The sequence below is a fragment of the Lepus europaeus genome, chromosome 2 (assembly GCF_033115175.1).
Source record: "Lepus europaeus isolate LE1 chromosome 2, mLepTim1.pri, whole genome shotgun sequence".
Lineage (NCBI taxonomy): Eukaryota > Metazoa > Chordata > Mammalia > Lagomorpha > Leporidae > Lepus > Lepus europaeus.
Window position 1 is genome coordinate 151,870,134 of NC_084828.1, and position 21,884 is coordinate 151,892,017.

At 54.0% G+C, this 21,884-nt stretch overlaps 1 protein-coding gene across 5 annotated transcripts in view; it reads right to left on the reverse strand.

Annotated features, from left to right (window-relative positions):
• Positions 1 to 21,884, reverse strand: part of RFTN1 (raftlin, lipid raft linker 1) — a 225,564-nt gene that overhangs the window by 2,441 nt on the left and 201,239 nt on the right. For all 5 annotated transcript variants that reach the window (XM_062215040.1, XM_062215057.1, XM_062215030.1 and 2 more), the window contains exons 8-9: positions 5,701 to 5,804; positions 3,668 to 3,749 (exon numbers count right to left, since the gene is read on the reverse strand). In XM_062215040.1, the coding sequence (XP_062071024.1) occupies positions 3,668 to 3,749; positions 5,701 to 5,804 (186 nt within the window). The remainder of the gene's footprint in view (positions 1 to 3,667; positions 3,750 to 5,700; positions 5,805 to 21,884) is intronic.

The window sequence follows — 21,884 nt, forward strand, 5'->3', positions numbered from 1 at the left end:
GCTGCGTGGGCCCCCACAGCCCTCACTGGCGGCTCCAGGGAGGATCCACTCAGTTCTCCTTTCTCCTCCCTTCTCACGGAGCAGGGAGGAGGCTGAGGCCAGACCGCAGGGGCCACGGTATCACCCGGGAAGAGCTGGGGCAGACTGCCTGAGAATGAGGCACCCACTGTGTGTCCTACACTACGATGGGCTGTCACACTCTCCTGAATTCCCAAAGCAAGACTCTCAGTAGGTATCTTTAGCATCACTCTAAAGATGAGCAAGGGGAGGTTCAGAGAGGTTACGTTACTTGCCCAAAGTCACACAGCTAAGAAACAGAGGAGCTGACATTCAGACAGATGTCTCCACCTCTACACTCTCTCTCTCCAGCTCCTAGTCCTGGGTAGAAGGTGTCGGTTCTCACCCCGGAAGCCCATAGGACGGCCCCTGCCTGAGTGCGCCAGCCTCCTGGCTTAACCATGACAGATGGATCTGCTAGGTCAGGGCTTGCCCTTAGGCTGAGTGGCTAATGGAAGTCCAGATTTAATGGCCTTAAAGATATGCCAGTTTGGCTTACTACAAACAGACTCTAGGGGCCAGCACTGTGGCGTCGCGCCTGCATAGTCAGCATCCCATACAGACACCGGCTTGTGTCCCAGCTGCTCCACGTCCAGTCCAGCTCCCTGCTAATGCGCCTGGGAAAGCAGCAGAAGATGGCCCCAGTACTTCAGCTTCTGCCACCCACGTAGGAGACCCCGGTGGAGGTCCAGGCTCCCGGCTTCAGCCTGGCCCAGCCCTGGCCATTGTGGCCACTTGGGGAGTGAAATCAGTGGATGGAAGAGCTCTCTGTCTCTCTGTAACTCTTTCTAATAAATTTTTTAAAAACCTCTTTAAAGACAAAACAAATTCTACACCAAAGGTTCCCCGACAGACCCATTTAAAAATAATCAATTTATAAAGGGCCCAGACTCTTAAGGAAAAATCTGGCTCTGAGCCTTGCATGGGCTTCAACATCATCCACCCTCACCACTCCCGGAGCTTCTGACTTCTGTGGGCCTGGGGCCACCTGGGACACTGCATCTTGGCCAAGCTCCCGGGTGATGCCCACACCGTGGGCCCGGGGAACACACTTTGAAATAGTCAGAAAAACAGGGCGGAGTTTAGCATTTGAGACAGCTGGGAAAAAACAGTAGCTCCTTCGCCCCCTACCTTCCCCAGCCCCAGCTCTGCCAGCCACGCCCCTGCCATCTCCACACCGGTCTCCCTGCACGCGCAGGGCTCACCGTCTCCTTCCAGCTGGGGACGGTCACGTCTCTAAGAAACAACGAGAACTGTTCCAGATCCCGAGGCTCTCGACTCCGTAGAGGCAGAGAGGAGAGGCCGGGAGCGTGGCCCCCGGGACTGCACCTGCTGTTCAAGGCTGCGCCTCTGTGGGGAAGTCCAGCCTGGGGTGCGTATCCTGCACCGGGAGAGTTTGAGCTTAGCCAGCAAGTCCAGGGTGACCCAGGCTGCGCTGAGTTGGGGAACTTGGTGTGAGCCACCAAACCCGACCAGCCACCCGACTCAGAAAGAACTGTGCCAACGGGAAGACCCTGCCTTTTCCAGCAGTGCCCAGCCGTGGCAGCCGAGGTCCCGGGATTTAGCCTGTCCTCCACAGTGCTGCAGTGGAAGGAGGACTTCTCCCTGTGGACACCACCGTCCCCTGGGCAGGTGCTTAATACTTGCTCTGAAGACCACACACATATACACCTCATGTATACACGGGTAACAGGTGTCCCTAAATGCTGCCAAAGACTGGAGGATTCTGTCTGTTCTGCTGATCAAAGAATTCTGGACACTCCGCGTCCTTGGTGGGCAGACTTAACCATGTCTTTCCTTAAACGGCAATGCCAGGCTGAGTACCAACGTCCCAGGCTTAGAAATCTGATTCCTCACTCGCTGATTCAACAAATACCTGTCAAGCACCTCCGTCAGTCCAGGTCGGTCCTGGTGACAAGGCGGAGGTAGGCAGTTACGTGCAGGCGAGCTGGAATTCGTGTACCCCTGCAATGTCACCCTAGCTCTTTAACTGTCAGTTTGATACGTCTACTTTCCCAGGATGCACCTGTTGCATCCAGGACCAAGGTGCACGCTCAGATCCTCCCACCCCCAGGCACCATGCCTTTCCTTACAAAAAGAGGGGGCAGGTACGAGGGAGGTCTTTCTTTTTCCACCCAGAATGCACTTAGGCATGCGTCTCCTATGCTCTCTGGAAGGTACCATTTTTGGGCTTTTTCTCTCGTGTATGGGCAACTCTTTGGCCCACTCATGTTGGGTATTTCTCTGTGTGGGGCAGCCCCCACCCCACATGAATGTGTGTTTATTCCCTCACTGTTCAATGAAGTCTGTTCCTGTTTGCACACGATACCAGTCTCCACTTAGTGTTTTCACAGAACCCCATGGGAACTTGAACATGGACTCTGGCAGGCCATTCCAGGAGAAGGAAACCCCCAGGCTGGGAAGCTACTAGGAAAAAAAAAAGGTGGGGGGACTCCATCCCCTCTGGCTGGCTCTGCCCTCTTACGGCAGCTTTGAAAGCGCCGCCCCGTCATTCCTGCCTGCTCTAGTTCCCACTGCCTTCATCGCCCCCAGTGCCAGGACCTCCCTGCCCCGTCAGCCCTGGGACCATGCCGGCCCTGTGCGCCTGAACCCGGCTGGGACGGCGGCACCGTGTCCCTCTCAAGCGCCAAGCCTGGATTTCCTCCAGCACCTGCCAGGGACCTCACGCATATTGCGTGTCCACTGTCACTCTGTGAATGGCCGGGCAGCCACAGAGAGGGGTCTGTGGCAGACGCAGCTGCCCCGGGCCCACCACGGCTGTCACCTGCCACATCGTGACCTCACAGCCTGCAGAGAGACTGTCCCCTGCTCCAGGCTGCTTGTCCCTGAGATGCTCCCGCCGGGGGCCCCGCATCATTAGAACACGAGGGTCCGCGAGTGGGGAACGTGGGCAAGGCTCCAAGCACCAGGAGCAGGGCAGCTCAGGCGCACTGCACGGAGCAAGCTGTGGACACAGGCGCCCCCTGACGGCCACATGACCCCCTGGCCTCATGAGACAGCCCAGGAAGGCACCCACTGGCTGCAAAGCATGGGAATCACCTGGTACAAGCAGAGCACCTGCAGCTCAGCCTTGGGACAGCCCCCGTCTGTGTCCAGAGTCGGCCCACGGGAAGTCCACGCGGGGATCCCGAGGGCTCGCTGCTGCAGGCTGGGGCCGGCCTCTCTCCACACTCGGAGGCCTTTGCCTGGATATGTCAGGATCTCCCCGCTGAGCTCAGCAAACTGCGCATGTGCCAAGGGTATCCAGTGGGCAGGCCAGAGCTCCGGCAGGCTCGTCCTGAGACCAAGGTACAGAGAAGCCGGCCCAGGTTCAAGCCACCCCGGCCCGGTCCGATGCAGCAGGCACCGCGCATCTACTACTTTGGGTCCGGGGGCACACAGGACATGCGCATGGGGGCAGGGGCGTGCGGCAGAGCCCCTCCCTGCCCTCCAGCCTGCCCAGCAAGGGGCTGGAGACGAGGCCCCCTAGCGCCCCAGACACCCTGTTCCAACAGCCTCAGGCGTGACTCGGGCCTGGCTGGGAGATCGGCAGCTTTGGGGGCCCTTACGAGTGGGTGAGGCCCTGCCCGCGGAAGCCAAGGCCTCTTACCTTTGACTCCTTCTTCTTGATTTTCTGAGGTAGACAGGGCCTCTGGAGAAAGACGATCTGCTTGGTGGACACACTGCCCTCCCTGGAACACACGGCACCGAGAGTGAGTCCCGCTGGCCCCAGAGGAACCCCACACCCGAGACAGACACGGCCGTGGAGACCTCCCACTGCAAGGGAGGCTGCACCAGGAGGCGCCCTGGCTCCACGCTCCTAGCCCAGCTTCCAGCCTTGCTTCCAGGGGTGGCGGTCGCAGCCTTGTGGGCTTCCCCTGCAGAGTCACCTCCCAAGCTGAGAGCTGCCCGGACCTGTGACGCGCCCACTGGCACCCTGGCCCTGGAGGGCATCATGGCCACTGCAGGGAGTCTCAAAGGGGTGGGGTCTCTTCCCAGTCTGTCCTTGGTGATGACGTGCGGCATGGTGGGCAGATGGGGGCCATGAGCTCAGGACCCCCGGCCATGACACAATGGGGGGGCAGAGGCAAGGCGGACCCAGGGTCTCAGCCATGGAGGCGGGGTGGGGGGGGCTGTGCAGGTGGTCACTGATGGTGCTGCACCAGGCCAGCAGCGAGATGATGGGCCCAGTTGCCCAGCAGTGAGTTCACATTAACCAAACAGGTAATCAGCACGTTCTCCCTGCCTCCAGCCTCCTAGCACTTTCTGAAATCCATTTGGCGTGGCCTCCTGGGCCCCACTGACAGTACCACACCCAGCCACGCAAAGGAGGTGAGGGCTAACATCTAGTCAGCACGGATTCTGTGCCAGCTGCCGGCCTGGGCTCTTACACACCGAGCTCAGGGCAGGAGCAGGCTCTCACGGCACAGTTAGGATGCGCACACCAGCTTCCTGGTCCATGCGCTCTCTGCTCCACCAGGAGGGCTCAAGGCGCACTGGGTACGGATGCAGGAGCATCCTCCTGCAAGCGTGACTGTTGTCCAAGAGCGAGACAGGACCGAGACAGCCGCAGACCAGCCAGGGCTTCTTTCCCACACACAGCCGCTGGACACTCGGAGAACTTCTATCGCATGGCCACCATCACAGGTGGCCAGTGGCACACTTGAGCGTTCTGCTCACGGGGCTGCAGTAGGTAGGATGGCAGCTCCCAGGGGCCAAGGGGCAGCCAGAGTGGCTGCTGCAGGTGCACAGGCCCACCGAGATCCAGGGGCAGGAGGCAGACACGGGAGGGTCCAGAGAAGACGGAGGCGGGAGCCAGGAAAGGCTTTGATTGCCACTGTCATTCTCTACTCCCGTCACCTGCATCACCAGCCTTGCCTCACGCTGCCCGTTCCCCTGCAGTGGCGAGTGGGCAGTGGGCCTTGGAGAAGGTGGTATCCCGAGGGCCGCTGGGAGTGGGCACCCCTATTAAGTCAGGGGGGAGGTGGCCAGGCACGGGAGAAGTGCCCGACCCTGCATACTTAAGGTCCAGGCCCAGGTTGTGCCACTTGTTAGCTGGATGGGACCGAGCCTCAGTTTGCTCACCTGTAAAATGGGAATCGTATTTATGCTTAGTGTCCCACAGGGCAATTAGGAGACTAAATAAGTGAGCAAACCCCAAACACAGGTGGACGGCCTTTTAGGGCTGGCTACGACCAGGCTCAAGGGACAAACAGCCAAGGATGTTCAGCTGCGAGGAAGGCCACGCGGGACCAGGCTGCCTCACCACACTACCTACTGATCAGCGCAGGGACCGTGGCGAGCCCCTCAACCTTGACCTCACGGGCCTCGCTGTGAGATGAGTTTAACTGTTATGAAGTCCAGCTCATGGGACTCCGGTTTCTTCTCGGGCATGAGTGAGGCTTTAGTGCCCACCTCGCCTGGCACAGAACACACACTGGGTGCTGGAGGCACCCAGGGACCCCGGGGCCCCGTGACTCACGGGTGCTCTGCATGGCGGTGAAGCAGGCAGGGCCTCAGCTCTGCCCGCTCTCCAGAGCTTGGGCGAGCGACCAGCCCCGGAGGGGACAACGGGGCGGCCGCGGCCTGCAGCGCTTACCAGGAGCAGTGCCCGGCGCTCGCGGGGACAGTCATTGCCGTTACCTGGTGGTCTTGAGGACGGGCGTCGGCAGCACACAGGTGAGCTGCCAGCCGTAGGCCGCCAGCGAGTTCAGCAGGGGCACGTAGTCCGTCTGCACCTCGACGCCCTGGGGGGAGAAAAGGCTGCTGTCAGGGCCCGCTCCCTCCCCCAGCCCCAAAAAGCAGCTCGAGGCCCGGCCAGGTACCCCTGGGCCCGATTCCATCAGTGTGGCCGGCAGCGAGTTAGCCTCAGAAGATTAATGCATTCACCGTGTTTTATTCTCTTCTGAAAAAAAAAGATGTACTTATTTATTCCAAAGGCAGAATGACAGAGAGAGAAAAAGAGGGAAGGAGAGGGAGGGAGGAAGGGAGAGAGAGAGATATTTTCCATCCGCTGGTTCACTCCCCAAATGGCTACAATGGCCAGAGCTGAGCCAAGCAGAAGCCAGGAGCTTAGAACTCCCAACTGGGGTTCCCACGAAGGTGGCAGGGGCCCAAGTACTTGGCCATCTTCTGCTGCCTTCCCAGGAGCATGAGTAGGGAGCTGGATCGGAAGTGGAGCAGCCGGGACTTGAACCAGTGCTCACACGGGCCGTTGGTGCCACAATGTTTCATTCTCATCTGGACAAAAGCCTCGTGAGTGCCGCTGAGGAAGCACAATTCCCTCGCCCCAAAGAGGTGCTGAGTCACCCGGCCCCCGGCCCCGGACAAGCTGGCTCCCTGGGCTGGGGGAGGGGGTGAGCAGAGACCTCACAGGGGGTCTGGGGGGCACTCTGGACTCCAGCACGTGCGTGAGCAGACGGAGCTGGCCCCAGGAGCCCGAGCCAGGTGGGCTCAACTCAAAGGCAGCCTGGGTGCTGCACAGGGCAGGGACCATCCGCAGTGAGAGAGGCTGTTCGTCTAGGTGGGGACAGGCAGCCGCTGGGGGGCAGATCACACAGCCGCCCTGGGCTAGGGAGCTAGAGGAGACGGGAGGGGCCCGCCACCCAGCCTCTCTGAATGGTTTCACATGTGCCTACAACTTGGCACCAGTGCCAGTGGCCACTACATCACCTGCACCCCTGGAGAGCTACTCCTCTGGGGGCCTGACTTGCCTCACCCATACACAGGAATGGTGGCCCGGGCCACAGCTCTAAAAGCAGGGATCTGCAGCCAGGATCCCTTGGGAACCTGTTGCAAACACAGGCTGTCAGCCCCGTGCCACCCACCCCCTTCTCCCAGTCACCAACCTGTGCCTTCTGGTCTCACGAAACCTGAGAGCCGATGATCTCTTAGGTCCCTTTCAGGCCCAAGAGCCTGCGGTTCTGCAGCCAGAACCCATCAGCTGTCACCTCTTCCCTGACCCACCTCCCGCCACGTGACAAGGGAGATGCCGGGCTCCCAACAGATCAGCTGCGTGTGTGAGAGGGAGGGAGAGGAGAGAGCCAGAAGAGAAAAGAGGGGAGGAAGGAAAGTTACTGAAGAAAGGAGAAGCAGGAGGGGGGAGAGGAAGGGGGAGGACCGGGCCGCCTTGGTGGAGGGATGGTGAGGGCACCAGTGTGGCCCCAAGGAGGCTGAGGGTGACCCAGCAGCTGCCCCAGGGACCCTCCGAGCCAGGGGATAGCTCCCTTCCAGGCCAGCGGGGCCAGGGTCCCTCCTGCTGGGCACCGGCCCCCACCTGCCGCAGTAAGAGCCATGGGGTTGTTTTCTCCAGAGAACCCCTGCCCCCCCAACCCTGCATTCTCGGTTGAAAGAGAGGAGGGGAGAAAAAACTGTGAAACCCACCCTCTCCAGCCCAGCGAGGTTATGATTACTTGGGCCTATCAAGAATAACCTTCCCACTTTATCAAGCACTGTGACAAGCCTGCCACAATCAGACAGTAGCCATGGCAACCAGGACACGCGTTGGCACCTCGCAAAGCTGAGTGGCAGAATGGAGCCCTTTGATTGGTGGCTGCCCCCTGGGGTGGGGGTTGTCCACAGGGCCCTGGGGCTGCGAGACAATGAAGGACCCTCCTGCTAAGACAGGCCTCACCCCTGCAGAAGCTTCCTATTTTGCTCCGTTTTGTCATTATCTTAAAGAGAAAAGCAGCAGGAATTTTTTTTTTTGTCCAAACAGTTCTCTCCCGACTCCTCCCCCATTGTCGGGGTGGGGGGTGTCGGGCAGACGGTGCAGAATCGCTCAGGCCGGAAGGACCCGGGAGAACACCGCAGAGCAGCGCCAGGCTTGGGTTCATGCTCAGGTGCGGGCTCCCGAATGCCACTAGGTGAGCAGACCAGCAGACCAACAGGGCAGGGGCCAGGTGCTGTGGCCGCCCACCCATCTGGGCGGGACCTGACTTGATGATCCTGAAGCGTGGTCTTAGGGAAGTGCCCAGGAAGGCAGGTCTGCAGGCCCTCAGCATAGGAAGGAAGAAGGCGGCGTTTCTAATGTAGGTGCCGGCCCTACACAGCCCCTGGAAGACGCTTTCAAGTCCATTAGCGGGGAGAGCAGGCAGGCAGCGGATCCGGGCGGGCGGCTCTTTGATCTGCTTTTCTGTGACACTCCAGTGAGGACACGAAAGCACCCACAGCACTCACAGCACTCGAAAGCCAGCCTGCTTATCAAACGCAAAGACATTTCTTCCTGGGAGTGGGAGCAAAATTTTAATTAACTCTCTACTCTCCTGCGGTGGATACATAATCCCCCATCACACCTGCAGCGTGAAAGGAAAAAAAAAAATAAACAAAACCAGAGCAAGTCCTGTGGTTTCCAGTTCGTCCAAAAGGCGTGCATGTGTGTGGATGGCTCGGATTTGCTTTGTTCCCTTGCGTTTCTCCAGTGGTTGCAAACCGACTAAAGAAAAGGCATCCGACACCACTCCCCCTACGCTCCAAGCACGGCGACAACGGGACGTGGAGATGACCAGGCAAGGCACATGTCCTTGGCTCACTGTTACGATCTGCTGGGCAGGGAAGGAATCAGGAGACCACTCGGTGGTCCTAGGGCAGAGTCTGCATCCCGACAGTCAGTTTGCTGTCCCTCCCGCCCCCCCAACCCAATTCTACCACTTTCAATCTGTGGAAGCAATATTCCAGGAAAAGCACTTAGCAAGAAAAGGCTCACTCAGGGGCTGGCGCTGTGCCGTGGCGGGTAAAGCTGCCTTCTGCGGTGCCGGCATCCCATATGGGCACTGGTTCAAGTCTTGGCTGCTCCACTTCCCACCCAGCTCTCTGCTATGGCCTGGGAAAGCAGTAGAAGATGCCCCAAGTCCTTGGGCCCCTGCACCTGCACCTGGGAGACCAGAAGAAGCTCCTGGCTCCTGGCTTCGGATCAGCTCAGCTCCAGCCACTGTGGCCATCTGGGGAGTGAACCAGCGGACAGAAGACAGCTCTCTCAGTTTCTATCTCTGCTTCTCTGTAACTCTGTCTTTCAAATAAATAACTCTTAAAGAAAAGGGCTCATTCCAATTCCTCTGTGTGAAGGGAGTGTGGACGTGGGTCTGGGGCAGTGTCCACACCTCAGAAGCGTGATTAGGGACGCTCTGCCCTCATGGCGAGGAGTCCTACAGATGCCACTTCTGCGCCTTTTGTGAACCTGCTGTCTGACACTTCTATCACTATTATTTGACCTATCAACTTTTGGTATCATTAATTGCTACCATGGAAATAAAGGCTCACCACTCCCATAGACATCGGTTACTTCTTTTCTTTGTGCCTCCAACTGTTAATTTGCAACTTTAATTCAATCAAAAGACCAGTGTTTGTTTTGGGATTGCCACTGTGGTACAACAGGTTAAGCCACCGCCTGCAACATCAGCATCCCATATGGGTGCCAGTTCAAGTCCTGGCTGCTCCACTTCCAACCCATCTCCCTGCTAATGTGCCTGGGAAAGCAGTAGAAGATTGTCCAAGTGCTTGGGCCCCTGCACCCTTGTGGGAGACCTGGAAGAAGCGCCTGGCTCCTGGGTTTGGCCTGGCTCCGATGTTGCAGCCATTTGGGGAGTGAACCAGCAGATAGAAGATCTTTCTGTCCCCCTCTCTCTATGACTCCTTCATATAAAATATTTTTTAAATCAATGTTGGAGCTATAACAACTTTGTAAATACTGCTCAGTGCTGACTCAAGTAATGAATTGGAAGCATGCCTCCTTTCTTATATAACCCATTATTTTTCCTGGAGTTAATCGTTACCTCAAATTTTTTTCATCTGCCTGGTTGGGCATGAACCCATGACTAACTTATTCCACATGTTGCACTACAGTTTCCCCCTCCACATTATGCAAGTTTTATATCTAAGGATTCAACCAAAGATAGAAAAATATTTTTTTAAAAAATTGCGTTTGTACAGAGCAGATAATTTTTTGCTTGTCTAATTATACTCTAAACAACTAGATGCAACCACAATTTACACAGCATTTACACTGCATTAAGCATTGCAAGTGATCTAGACATGAGTTGAAGCCTAGGAGAGGACTGCGTAGATTTTGTGGAAACAACATGCTGTCTTATGTAAGGGACTGGAGCAGGTTCAGATTTGGGTATCTGCAGGGCTCCTGGAACCAGGCCCCAGAGGACACCTGTGGCTACAGGGGCAACCACAGCTCTGTTTCGCGCCCACCAGGAGCTATCCCGTGAGCCTCTGCACTTCAGCTCCATTTGTTCCCCTGGAGCGCTCTGAACCCTTGCTCCAGTCTGGTTTGCTGCTCCCCACGCCTGGGCGCTCCCACACTGGTGTTACAGCAGTGTCTTCTCTTTCGTTTTTCTCATTTTGCTGGAACACATGCCCTACTGGCTCCTGCAGAAACTGGGATCCTTGTGTTTCCAGCAGACGGCCTCGACCTCACCCTTAACTAACAGTCTGGCTACAGAAGCCTGGGTGAACTCTGCTTTTCCAGACATACATCTCTATCTGTACTTCAATTTTATTCATTCATTTATTTAAGAAACAGAGACACACACAGGGGTGTGTGGAGAGAGAGAGAGAGAGAGAGAGAGAGAGAGAGAGAGAGAGAGAGAACGTTCCCATCCACTGATTCCCTCTCCAAATGCCCACAACGTCTAAGGAGCCCAGAGCCAGGAACCTAATCCAGGTCCCCTTGTGGGTGGCAGGAACTCAATTACTTGAGCCACTGGCAGGAAGGCGGAATTGGGAACAGAGCTGCAACCTGAGCCCAGGCACCCAACATGGGATGGCGGCGTCCTAACTACGTCCAGTGCCTCTTACACTGATCAGTCACCTGTCCCCGTCAGAACCTTCAGGTCTTGCTCCGCTGCTGCTGGGTGTCAGTCCTACTGCTGAGACGCCCACTCTGGTTATCAACCCTTCGAGCAGCAACTGTTTCGTTGCTTTGGAAGTTTTTGGGGTGTCCCCCCGCCCCAAGAAGCTCCACAATTTCACTACAATGTGACTCAGTGTGGGTCTGTTTTAGTCAAAGCGCGATTTACCTACGGCCTTCAATTCTAAATGGTGTTCTCTGTTTTCCTTTGAGAACTTCCCCCCCCCCCCCTCCATTTTCTGTTTTCTTTCTTTCTGGATTTCGTGTTAAGTGAAAATTTGGGAAAGACTTTTTTAAAAAAATTTATTTATTTTATTTTATTTCTTTTTCTTTTTTTTTTTTTCTTTTTTGACAGGCAGAGTTAGACAGTGAGAGAGAGAGAGAGAAAGGTCTTCCTTCGTTGGTTCACTCCCCAAATGGCTGCTATGGCTGGCGCGCTGTGGCTGGCCCTCTGCGCCGATCCAAAGCCAGGAGCCAGGTGCTTCCTCCTGGTCTCCCATGCAGGTGCAGAGCCCAAGACTTTTTAAAAATATATAACATTTTATCATCTCTAAATCCAATTGTCTATGCCTAATCCCAGGTAACCCTGTCACTATAGTTTAATTTTGTCTGTTCTGGGATTTTTAATTACCACAATTTAAATGTTTGCTTGTCTATTTCTTTTCTATCTCTGCTTTTTTTTTTTAAGATTTATTTATTTATCTGAAAGTCAAAGTTACACAGAGAGAGAAGCAGAGGCAGAGAGAGACAGAGAGAGACAGAGAGAGAGAGAGAGAGAGAGGTCCTCCATCTGCTGGTTCACTCCCCAGAGGGCCACAACTAGAGGAAGTGCACAGTTAGGTCCCTGAAAGCCTCGCACACTTCGGCCAACCAATCAGCATATAACCTTGCTTTTTAGAGACGCCTGCTTGATGCACTGAACAGTGAACTCGAGGTTGGTCGCACCTATCTCATGACTGAACAAAGCTTACCTGCCACTCCCACCTGCTCTATGAAGCACTTCAGGGCACTCTGGCTTAGGACACTGGACGGCGCGGCAGCACTTTTCTTGGGGGTCATTTTTAACTGCAAAATCACCAAGAAAAAGCACAAAACCAAAACAAAAAAACTGGCACTCAGTGGACAGCAAACACCACAGCTGAGGGCAGGGGCCAGCGTTTGGCCTGGCACTGAAGATGCCACTGGGGATGCCCACGTTCAGTTGTCGGAGGGCCTGGGCTGCAGTCCCCGCTCTGCTGCCCATTCCAGCCTGTAGGAGCAGCGGAGGATCGCTTGGGTATTTGGGTCCCGGCCGCCAATGTGGGAGATTAAACTCCAGGCTCCCGAGCTGTGGCCAATCCCTCCCTGGGTGTCGCAGGCATTTGGGAAGTGAGCCAGGGGATGGGATTATTTCTCTGTCTCTCTGAAATACATAAATAAAAGATTTCCTTCACAGAGAGCACGCCTGTTTGTAACACGAGCCCCACAACACTGACACAGGCACCGCCTGGGTCACACACATCAGGTGGTTCAGTTCTTGTGCAACTCTGCACATGTCTATAGATGACCAGAGAGACAGCAGGCACGCTGACTGGGGGCTGTACATAAACAATAGTGAGCAGGTGTACCTGCAAATACAGGATCTAAGATCTAAGCACTCATTCAATCTATCACCTATCAACATGATTCCTTTGCTATCACTCCACTGGAATTCGTCAGAAAAGAAGCAGATGCCGAAGTTCTGACGCTCAATTTGATACAATTCTATTATTTTAATGTCAAAGGGTCCACGGAGAGGTCTTAGAATCCAGAAGCATGGAAATAAAAATCAAGCTGACTACATAAAAACCTACCTGCATGACAAAAGACAATCTATGCAAATTTAGAAGACACATGAAATAGGACAATACCTGTGGCTCATATCACAAAAGAACAGAGCTTCTAGAAAGTGGTAAGAACTCAAGTTCAAAATGGATAAGGAGATGAAGAGAAAGGAACATTCAGAAGGTCCCATTGCGTGCACAAAAAGCACAGAATTTCATAATAAGAGAAACGCGAATTAAAGCCACCCTGTGACACTATTTTTTATATCTCTCTCCTGTGACAACCCACTTTGTGGGCAAGGCTGTGGGGGAGCAGGAATTCTTACACACTGCTCACGGTCGGGGGCTGGGGAGCCAGACCGACTCAACCCCCACAGCTGACAACCCAACAGCGTCTCCCAACACTACAAATATGTTTACCCTTTGATCCCACAATCTCACTTCTGGGAGTTTATCCTGCATAGAAAAAAAAAAGAAAAAATACACAAAGCCATTCGCGGAGAGCTGTCTGCAACAGCAAGACACTGACAACCACCCAAGTGTCTGTCGGCCCTGGACTTAACAAATCCACAGGTTCCACCCTTACGCTGGCTTTGGGGGCCTGCGTAACGGGTGCTCACTGGTTGGGCCGGGGCGCGCACGACAAGGAGGGAGGAGAGGGAGTGGATTCTACCCTAGGCTCAGCAAGTTGGAGGAACCTGGGGAAATGTCCAGGAGGCAGCCAACTGAAACAGCTTGTGGCCGACAGAACAAAGGGCCCCGGAGAGGGCCACCTCCTAGTCCCCAGGAGCCTGCGCAAATGCTCTCAAACACGGGAAAGGGGATGTGGGGATGTGGTTAAGGATCTAGAGATGCGGCTTCGACCCTGGATTATCCAGGTGGGCCCAATGCAACGAGAGAGGCTATGATTACAGAGAGTCAAGGCCAAGGTCACAGCAGGAATGTGATGACCCAGCAGAGGCAGGAGTGATGCAAGAAAGGGGTCACCAGCCGAGGGACACGGCAGCCTCCAATTCTCTCCTAGACTGCCCGGAAGCAATGTGACCTTGCCAATGTCTTGATGCCACCCCAGCAACACCCACCTCAGCCCGCTGACCTGCAGAACTGGAGCAGCACAACCTCAGGCTGTATTAAGTGTGGTGGTTTGTGCCAGCAGCAAAAGGAAGGAAGGAGAGACTGGGACTGGGACTGGGACTGGGACAAGGGTTTGCAGGCGCTGGGCAATGCAGAGCAGACAGCACCCCAGAGGGGTTAGGCTGGCTCAGGACTGGGTCTCCTGACCGGCACAGGAGGGGAGCAGATGAACGAGAAACACAGCTGAGCTGGAAAAAACCAGCTCGTGCATGGCCAAGGTGGGAAGCAGGCTTGAGAAGGGAGCTTGAGACAAACCGGCAATTGTCTAAAGCAGGACAACCACCCCGGGGGAGGCCAGGGAGCTCTTGGGAGACCGCGGCGGGACATTGCAGGAGGGAAGCAGCAGATGGCATAGGTCACGGGTGCTGAGGATGAGACAGAACACACCAGCGTGGCCCAGGAAGCCAGGGGGGGTTGCCTCCACTTCGCCGTCAGCACCAACACCAGACACACCGGCACACGGGGTAGAAGAGAGTCGCGTTCCCGCACAGCGACACCAAGTGGAGACCCGGTGGTGGGGCAGGAGCAGGATGCCAAGCCGGGCAGCTGGACTATTTCATTTCTCTTATCCAAGGCCAAGCGGACAGCACAACGGCGGACAGTGTTACGGGCAGCTCAGCATGTTCCTCAGTGTCCTACTGGCCGAGGCTACACCCAGGGCCACGACGCATTCGGTCAGCCTGGCCCTGTGCTGGGCACAGGGGAAGCAAAGAACAAGCGAGCCTCTTCTGTGCCAGGAGAGGCCGGCCCAGGCAGTGGGGGGAAGGAGCGAGTGGCTCCCATCAGATGGAAACGTGCGAAGGCGCAGTGGAGGGCAGGAGAGGGCAGCCTACCCCTGGCTTTCTCACCCTCCCCCCACACTCCACCCAGGCCGCGGCAGGACCAGTGGACTCGCCAGCCGGAGGCAGGGCTGGCCGGCTGGAGATGCTGTTTTCCTCTTTGTTTTACACACAATGCCCCAGAAAAAACCATTTTGCTGATATGTAATTAGGTCAACATAATAGAGTCTGAGAGAGTAGTCATCTCATCTCATTTCAGACAACTGTGGCTTTCATAATGTTCAAAGAGAATAGGTTAAAAAAAAAAAAAGAGGGAGGGAGCTTGGTTCTTAGATGTAGAAAAAGGGAGTGGATGAAAATACACCCAGCACACAGAAGGCTACAGCTCCAAGCCTCCTTACCCACCCCTTCTGGGAAATTCACATCTTTGTCCGACTTCCTGGGCCAGGACAGAAAGCAAACCCTGTAGCCTTCTAGGAGAGCAACAAAATAATCACTGTTGCTAGCACTGTTTTGCAAAAATAGTCTCCGTTCCCAACCCACTGCATCCAGGCCCCTTGGCTACAAAGCAGCTTCTCCCGCCGAGATGGAGTTCACCTCCCCACTGGTCTCGGAACTTGCTCCGACAACCTGACTAGGGCAGACGCGACATCACGGGAGTTCTGAACCAGGCTCCCAGGGGCCCGGCTGCTTCCGCTTGCTCCTGTGGAACCCAGCTGGTGACTTGAGGGACACGTGGCCCAGCCAACCAGCAGACACGAGAGATGCGGTCCGGCACTGGCCAGCCCCCTAGGACAGGAGGCGCCTGGGACTGCAGAGGCACAAGTGAGCCCAGCTGAGAACAGATCAGCAAACCTACCCAGCTGACTTGGGGCCCCGGGAGCAACCAAGGATTGTTCTTTTAGTTGGCTGAGGCTTGGAGAGTGTCACTGCACAGCCACACTAACTGGTCTGTTGTTATTAGTCCAGGAAGGGTCAGCTTACCCCAGCACACCTCTAGCAGGTGAACTGTACCAGAAGTCACCTCCTGTGATGTCAAAGAAAGGAGATGGAGGGTCTCAGAGCTGCTAACGCGTCGGCACGCAAGGCTGGCACACGTGGCTCTCATTTCCCCCATGCCAGACACGCTGTGACCGCTCAGTACCTCTGGAGCCCTGAAGTCTCATTTTTGATACCCTACCGGGAGGCCCAGCAGCGCCACCAGCACACCCTGGGAGGGAGAGATAAAAACCCACGCCGGGGAAGAACCTCCCAGCTCGAAACGTTAGCCTGCTTCCCCTGAAGTACCACGCCAAGCTGGCAGGAAAACGAAACCTGTGCGAGTAAGATAATGTTCTTGTGGAGTCCTGGCCACGCTGGCTGATCCAGGCCGGGTGTGTGTGGTTTCTCAGAAGTCACGTACCGCACACAGAAGGTAGGAAGGGCAAGGGGCTGTGTGACAGAGGGCAGGCGACCCTATGCCGCCGGATCCCTCTGAGAGCTTCTGCTGTGCACCTGCCCGCCAACGAGCGCCAGGGCACCAGGCGAGGTGTGCTACTGTGGAGATCTCCCTCATTTAGGGGTGCAGGGGGTGACGGCTGGCACAGACGCTGCCATCAGCAGGCACAGATGCTGCAGCTCTGGGTGCAAACAGTTAAGTAACTCACAACCATTCCATGCCGTCCGCCGCTCAGCGGGAGCACGCGCTGTGACAGCACGGGGCTGACACTACCCCTCCTCCCTCCCCCCAGACACTGACATCTTATGCACACGCTGATCACACGGGGGCCAGCGGGTTTTCTCTGGCAGGCTTGGAAACAGCTTTGTTTGATAACAATTAAACAAGAAACATTCTTTCCATCCAGGGGCTTGCCAAGTCCCACCCACTTGCTGTGATGAGTGACAGGAAATCAGACTTTCTGGGAATAAATGGGATGTGCACTTTATCACTGTTTTAACATTTTGAGGTTGACAAGGGATTGCATTTGTAACCTTTCCTTTCTATTTTTAATTCTATGACCTAGGAAAAAGAGAGAGGAGTGAAAAAACTCCTTTCCCAAAGTGAAGGCATCTTTTTTGGAGTGGGGGAGTTTGTCTCCAACAATTCTAGAACTTGACCCTCTGTCAAGGTCACTACGTCTGTCTCTCAGCAGGAGGTCCCTGACAGTGTGCCCAGGATCCTAAAATGCTAACAGGAGGAAGATGTCTCTGACCAAAGGCTGTTTCACAGTTTTAATAGAGGAGACAATGGAAGTTAAAGGGTTTTCCACTGCCCAAGCTAAGAGTGGACGAGGCCACATAAAACCACGTGTGCTGGGCTGTCGTGGCCTTGTGGCCACTGAAAAGACAGTGGGTAAGACTTGTGGGCACTGAGGAAGACCCAACACAATGGGTTTTTCTTTCTTTCTTTCTATGCAAGGTAAACCCAAGGGGCTACACTCCTGGTGTTGGGCAATCACAGCTGGTCAATACTCTCTCTGGGGGACCCAACTGGGAGCATCTCGTTGCCATGGTTACTCCAGCCTCTCTCCTTCCAGCCACATTTCTTCGCACCCATCCCTCAGGGGTGTGGCCTCCCAGGATCCTGCTCCTGCCAAGTGCACTTCCGATTGGGCTTGCAAGACCGTGAAACCTCCAGCTGGAATTCCCAGACCCCTGGCCGCACTGCCCTGCACTGCCAGGAGCCCTACAATCCACCTCCCGCTCTCCCGGCTCCTCCAGACACAGCTGTAACATGCTCTGTGGGTCCCTACCAGCACCTGCACTGGGACCCACCAAAGAACGAGCTGATGAAGGAAAGATCCACAGTCAGACAAAATGAAAATGGTCCCAGAAAGACAGACCAACTGCATTCAGGATCCTCCGGAAAATCCATCCCCCGCCCCAGTGTTTCAGCATATTGATCACCACCAGGGCAAAGAGTCTTGTTCCCGAGGAATCCCAAGGACTAAGGGACACTCAGCTGTTGGGCGAGCAAAAGATGCACCTGTCCCGGCACCTCTAGGGCAGATTCCTGCCATCACTTCCGGTAGACACAAAGTCTGATCAAAATGACTGGAAATCACATCTAACAATGAGACAGGAGCGTACCTCTAAAAACGTGAGCTCACCTCTTAGGATGTGGCTTCACCCTTTTTCTGGGCCTTCTGTACGTGGAGGTTGGAAGTATATTCATATAGAAATAGTGCACCTGCACTACACTGCAGATTATCCCATCAGAAGTGATGTCTCTGTCTCCATTTCTTGTCCCTGAGCTTGGTTTTTGGACTCTCTTTGGCCAACAGGACATGAGCAACTGTGACGCACATTGAAGCCCTGAGACCTTCCCACTGCTGCTCTCGGGAACTCCGTGACCGTGAGCTACCCTGTGAAAACTCCCAGGCTGGCCTGCTGGGTGCTCACACAGCAGGCTCTGTGGCCCTAGCCAGCAACCGACCGAGTGCCAGACCCGAGTGAGGCTACTTTCAGTCATCCAGCCGTCGCCATGGACATGTGAGGGAGCCCAGCACAGCCACCCCACAGCAGAAGAGCTGCTCAGTTGACACAAAGAACCAAGAGCTAAAGAAATGGTTATCTGAAGCCACTGAGTTGGGACTGGTTAGTTACCAAGCAGAAACCAACAGAGACCAGAGAACCAAACGTCCAACAATGAACAAGAGTTGAAAGTTGAGGCCGGTGCCATGGCTCACTAAGCTAATCCTCCGCCTGCGGCACCAGCACCCCGGGTTCTAGTCCCAGTTAGGCGCCGATTCTGTCCTGGTTGCTCCTCTTCCAGTCCAGCTCTCTGCTGTGGCCCGGGAGTGCAGTGGAGGATGGCCAAGTGCTTGGGCCCTGCACCCACATGGGAGACCAGGAGAAGCATCTGGCTCCTGGCTTCGGATCGGCGTAGCACCGGCCATAGTGGCCATTTTTTGGTGTGTGTGTGTGTATGAACCAACGGAAGGAAGACCTTTCTCTTTCTCTCTGTTTCTCTCTCTCTGTCTAACCCTGCTTGTCCAAAAAAAAAAAAAAAAAAAAAAGTTGAAAGAAGTCTATGGCTTGTCTCACAGTGACTTTGAAGAATCCTACGGCCCAAATAGTTTTTTTTTTTTTAAATAAAATAATGTTTTTGTGCTAATCCTCACCTATCGCCTTCTTGCCCAAACCTCCATCTAAAAAAAAAAAAAAATCAAGAATTTTCAAGATGAAATTAAAGGAGAAATTTGTTTCTATGGGACAAAATTTCACTCGCTTAAAAAACCAAGTACCTCAAGAGAATAAGTCAAGCCACAGACCAAGAGACAGTATTCTCAAATATGTATCTGATAAAAGACTTTTTAAAAATTATGCTATTTAGTTGGGAGGCTGGGCAGAGGGAGACAGAATTCAATCCAAGTCTCCCATGTAGGCGGCAGGAACTCAATTATTTGAGCTCTCACTGCCTCCCCAGATCTGCGTTAGCACAAAGCAGGTGTCAGGAGCCAGAGGTAAGCAGTGCATGCCGGTGTCCTAGCTGCTGGACTAAACGCCCACTACTGATGCAGACTTTCATCTAAAATCTACAAAACAGTACGACTCAACAATAAGAAGACGAATTTAAAAACAGGCCAGAGATCTGAACAGACACTAAACAGACACAGTTCACTAAAGACGACACCCAGATGTCGAACAAGCCTATGGAAAGACACTCAGCATCACATGGCACTGGAGAAATGCAAACTCCAACAACCAGATACCAAAATCCAAAAGCTGACAACATCACATCCAGGCGAGCGTGTGGAACAAGGACTGTCACTCATGGCTGGTGGGGACACAGAATGGCATAAACACTTATAAAAGACAGGCAGTCTCTAAACATACCCGATCCAGCAACCACAGCCCTCGGGCTTTACTCAAACAAGATGCCCTTGGGTCGATACATGGGAAAACAAGCTGTGGACGATGAACTGTTATTCTGCACGCGAGAGAAACGATCTATCAAGCCATCAGAAGGCATGGATGAAGCCTAAGTGAATCCTGCTAAGTGGAAGAAGCCAATCTGGTGAGGCCACATCCTGTAGGGCTCCAACCATACAATAGTCAGGAAAAGGCAAAACTATGGGGACAATAGGAGGTCAGTGGTCTCCAGGGGTTGGGGGAGAGGGGTGGGCTGGCAGGTGCACAGAGGATCTTTAGGGTAGTGAATTACTCTGTATGGCACCACAGTGGTAGATCTGTGTCATTATGCATTTGTCCAAGTGGGAACCCCGATGTCATCTCTAATCTCTGGTGACAGTGATGTGCCACTGTAGGTTCATTAGTGGTAGTGAATATACTTTGGTGGGGCTGGTGGCAGTTGGGCAGGCTATACCTGTGTGGAGATACAGCCTCTGTGTAGTTTCAATTCAACTTTGCTGTGAACCTAAGAGTGCTATAGAAGATAAAGTTTACTTTTTAAACAGGTAAAGACTTTTGAACCAAAACTGATATGAAACACAGTGATGAGCCAAATAATACCCATGACTCAGAAGAGCAAGACTGAACGCGCCAGAAGTTCACCAATGGAAAAACTAAATGTAAAACACAACGGCGCGTGCACTGGAGGACCCTAGCATCGTTAAAAACAGGGAGTGAGAGCCTGGGTAATGACACGGAAACATTCAGGAAATACTGTTAAGACACAAATGTACGGCAGTGTGAACAACATGATCCCATTTTTGCAAAAAAAAAAAAAAACCACAAAATTCAAGTGTAGACAGAGTACACACTGGAAGGCCATACACTAAGATTATGTGGCTATCTTTCTGGTGATGATGAGATTGTTATAGATTATTATTATAGGATCATGAGATAATTATAAGATTCTTTTTCTTATTTGTATTTTCTAAAATGTCTTCAATGGCCACCTATCATTTTTTCAACTTCTTCATTAATATATAAGGGAAATGCCTTAAAATCTACACATTCGAAGCCTACGATTCAACCATCCATCAAACATGCACGGTTGTGCAACTGCCGCCACAATCTAAGATGAGCATACTTCCCTCTCCCACCAAAACACCCTGCGCCTATCAGCAGCCACTTCCCTTTCCTCCACGCACCCCTAGGCAACCACGCACCTGCTTCTGTCCACAGAGTCGCCTCACGTGGACATTTCATATCAGCGAGTTCATACACGACATGGTCTTTCGCAACTGGCTTTCGTGCCAGCATAACGCGGTCACGTTCACCCGTTGCAGCAGGAATCAGCACCGCATTCCTTTTTATTGCCAAACGACATTCTATTACGGGGATATCCTGCATTTGGCTCATCGATTTACCCCTCGATGGGCATTCAGGTTGCTTCCACATCTTGGAGATTATGAACAAAGCTGCTAGGAACAGTCACGGATGGGTCTTTATTGGGACATGTGTTTTCATTTCAGATGTATGTGAGGAATGGAATTGTGACATGCGTAACTATGCTTTGACATTCTGAGGAAATGCCCATGTGAAAAGAAGAAAGTTGTAGAGATATAAACACAGCCCTGTGGCCTCAGTAGACTAGTTCTCGAGCCTTCTTAAGTCTACTTTGCCAGGCGACCTAAGCAGAGATAATACACTCTCCCACTTCAGCCAAGAGGCAGCTGATCTAGAGGCGCTGGACACAGCCCAGCTTACAAGAACTAGAAGGGGTCACGGCCTCTCCAGGCTGGTGGACTCAGGCCTGGCCGCGTGGTTTACACCCAGACCCCTCAACCAAACTCCCACAGACTCTGACTCTCCACAGTGGGCCAGAGACCTGGGCAAGTTCAAGTCCCCATGTGGTTCTCAGGGCCTGGGAGCCACTGGTCTGCCCCTTCCTCCCCAGAGCATCCCTCCTGAGAGAAGGTACTGGAACACCTGACTCACACCCAGGTCTAGGAGTTGACAACCCCAAGCCCCAGCCACTCCGACCACTGAAGAGTCCCACACAAACTCTCCAGCTGGACCCAGCTCTTCCCTTACCATCACCTAAGTCAGCCCCTCAAAACCACAAAGCCAGCCCCTCCCTCCCCCTTCAGGGGAAGGTGTCCAGTGCCGTCAACCATTCCCAGGCGTCACCGCCTCTTGCGATCCCCAACCTGCCCCTGTTCAATCATCAAATATGGCTTTCACAGCCCAACAGAAGACGCCGATCCCACCAGCAGCAGATGAGAGACAGAGGGACAGGACCTCCTGTGTGCATTTTCATAAATATGCCCAAAGGTATCTTTTCTAAGCTTCCTATTATCCAATTATTTATTCAACCAAGGTTTGCCCAAAAACCTGTACCTTGAAAGAAACTAAGCTGAATCCAGG